Source organism: Austrofundulus limnaeus, unplaced genomic scaffold (genome assembly GCF_001266775.1).
Source record: "Austrofundulus limnaeus strain Quisiro unplaced genomic scaffold, Austrofundulus_limnaeus-1.0 Scaffold721, whole genome shotgun sequence".
NCBI classification, from domain to species: Eukaryota; Metazoa; Chordata; class Actinopteri; order Cyprinodontiformes; family Rivulidae; genus Austrofundulus; species Austrofundulus limnaeus.
In genome coordinates, this window is record NW_013953123.1 from 61,497 (window position 1) to 63,833 (window position 2,337).

Sequence of the window (2,337 nt, forward strand, 5' to 3'; positions counted from 1 at the left end):
CCTTCGTGACTTTTAAATCCAAAATATTTCCAGACATCTGCCTTCAAGTTTGTTGGCGGCGCTCGCAACGCTTCGGCCATGCTGTTTTGTTACGCTATTCACGTAGGCGCGTTACGCCAGAAGTCGCATAGCATTATGGGGGAAAGAATTATTAACAGGATCGATTAAGGGTTTTATGAATCGATATCGGGCCATTCAAAGGAAAATCGATTCAAATCGATTTTTTGATTTTTTTAAACCCAGACCTAGTGATGAGAAGTGACAAAAACAGATCAGGGTTCCTGCAGATCCTTAAAAAGTCTTAAAAGGCCTTGAATTCATCAGTCCAAAAATAAGACCTTAATTAACCTTAAAATGTCTTAAATCAATCTTTCAGAGGTCTTAAAATTTAACACATTGTAAGTAGGATGACTGTAATTCATTTCAAATATTAAAATATTTGTAACATTTATTTATTTTTTAAATATTCCCATTCAGATGTTCCCTTTTGACATCACTTCCTGTTACTTCACCTGCAAATATCTCAACAACTGTTCATCTGAGCAACGTGAAATTTGTTTTCTATTATTAATAATTTTGTCTTTCCAAAAATACATTCATATTTCTTACAAAATTTGATGTAACATGCACTTTAAGGTTTTATCTACAGCAAGCTGGGGTTGAGACCCCACTGTGGGTCCTAAAACTCCAAATTTTTGGTCGTTAGAGGATTTACAGAAACTAAATTAAGTTTAAAACTGACTGTTAAGAATGTTTTTTTTTTGCTATATTAGACAAAATAGCAGTTAAATATGGATAAAAACAATTGGTCTATTAGCAATATTTTAATAATTTAACCAAAAATACTTTGATTCATGAGATTACGCCACAGTTTAATTTTATTTTATTTTGTCATTTGTATTTATGGTGAAATTGGTCTTAAAATTGATTTCACTTGGCATTAAAAAGTCTTAAAATGTCTTAAATTTAACTTTCCTTAAACTGTAGGAAGCCTGCAGAACAAACACAGTTTGCAGAGGGAGATGGCCATCATCAGACCCAGCATCAGACCCATCATCAGACCCAGCATCAGACCCATCATCAGACCCAGCATCAGACACACAACATTCTTATTCCAGTTCAGACGTTTGATATTTAGATAATGGTTGATAACAGCCATGTGTGGAATTATTAGTGAAGTTTATACAAATTAATACGTTTATATAATTAAAATTCTTAAAGAAGTTAAGACTATTTCACCCAGAAAGAACTCTGGTTTGCTATCACATTTGAACCATGTAAACGTTTTTGACCCTGCTTCTGAAAAGAATTGGCGTCAGGAGGAACCAGAATTGAAACCAGAGGAATTAAAATCATCCAGATTCAAACGATGCCCAACCYTAGTRAACCTCCATTTCTTGTTGGGGAAAAAAGTTTTTGTTTTTCTTTTTTAACTTCTTCATCCTGTGTTGTTTCTGTCAGGGAGTAGAAAAATATGTGGTGGAGGATGTTGAAGAGTGTCGGACTCGGGTGGACCGCTACAAGCGACCCCTTCATATCATTGAAGGCCCACTGATGAATGGGATGAAGGTGGTGGGAGATTTGTTTGGAGCTGGGAAGATGTTCCTGCCACAGGTACCAATGTTCTTCACTTTTCTCCTCTCTTTCAGTCAACTTGGTGTTAACAGCTTTCTTTATTTGATGGAAAATACAGTCAATTAAATTCCTGTAGAAATAGTTTTCACCGTTTGTCACTGATTGTCGACATTGTCAAAGCAGTAATGATGACAGTTTGTGTTTTATGCAAGAATATCAGCTTTTTCTCCTATAAAATACTTGTATTAGTTTTATAAATAAGACATGACATAAATCATCATCTTTTATGGTCATCATCATAAAAGACCAATTTGTTATGAATTGCTTCCTGCAAAAAACAKTTTTTTGTGATCTTAAGTATAATGAACTAATAATTTCATTAAAAGGGCAATATTATGTGTTTCATAATTCTTCAGTCAAACAAGACCCAACACTTTTATTCCTGATTTAAACTAGYRATCWTGTGAGCAGCTGCAGCTGTWTGCTTTTATTTTTKTMTGTCAGGCTGTCGGAGCGCTCCACCTCCTCTGTCCGGGGCTGGTGTGGGGTGAGGCGGACAGCTCAGCCGAGGCTGCGGTAAAGAGCGCAGTGTCCTGATCCAGGGAGACAACATGAGTCAGTCCCAGACTGAGCTGACTTGATCAAGTCTCTCTCTGCCTCTGGTGAGGAGGGGGGTGAAAARTCCTCCACCTCAGACGTTCAGAGATGTAACTATCTGCGATACTGTGGTCACTCTCCATGTAGCATCAATTATGCTAATGC

At 36.7% G+C, this 2,337-nt stretch overlaps 1 protein-coding gene across 1 annotated transcript in view; it reads left to right on the forward strand.

Annotated features, from left to right (window-relative positions):
- Positions 1-2,337, forward strand: part of mtr (5-methyltetrahydrofolate-homocysteine methyltransferase) — a gene marked incomplete at its 3' end in the record, with an annotated part of 97,370 nt that overhangs the window by 57,744 nt on the left and 37,289 nt on the right. Inside the window, 1 exon segment of the mRNA XM_014028160.1 lies at positions 1,462-1,614. Within this exon segment, the coding sequence (XP_013883614.1) occupies positions 1,462-1,614 (153 nt within the window).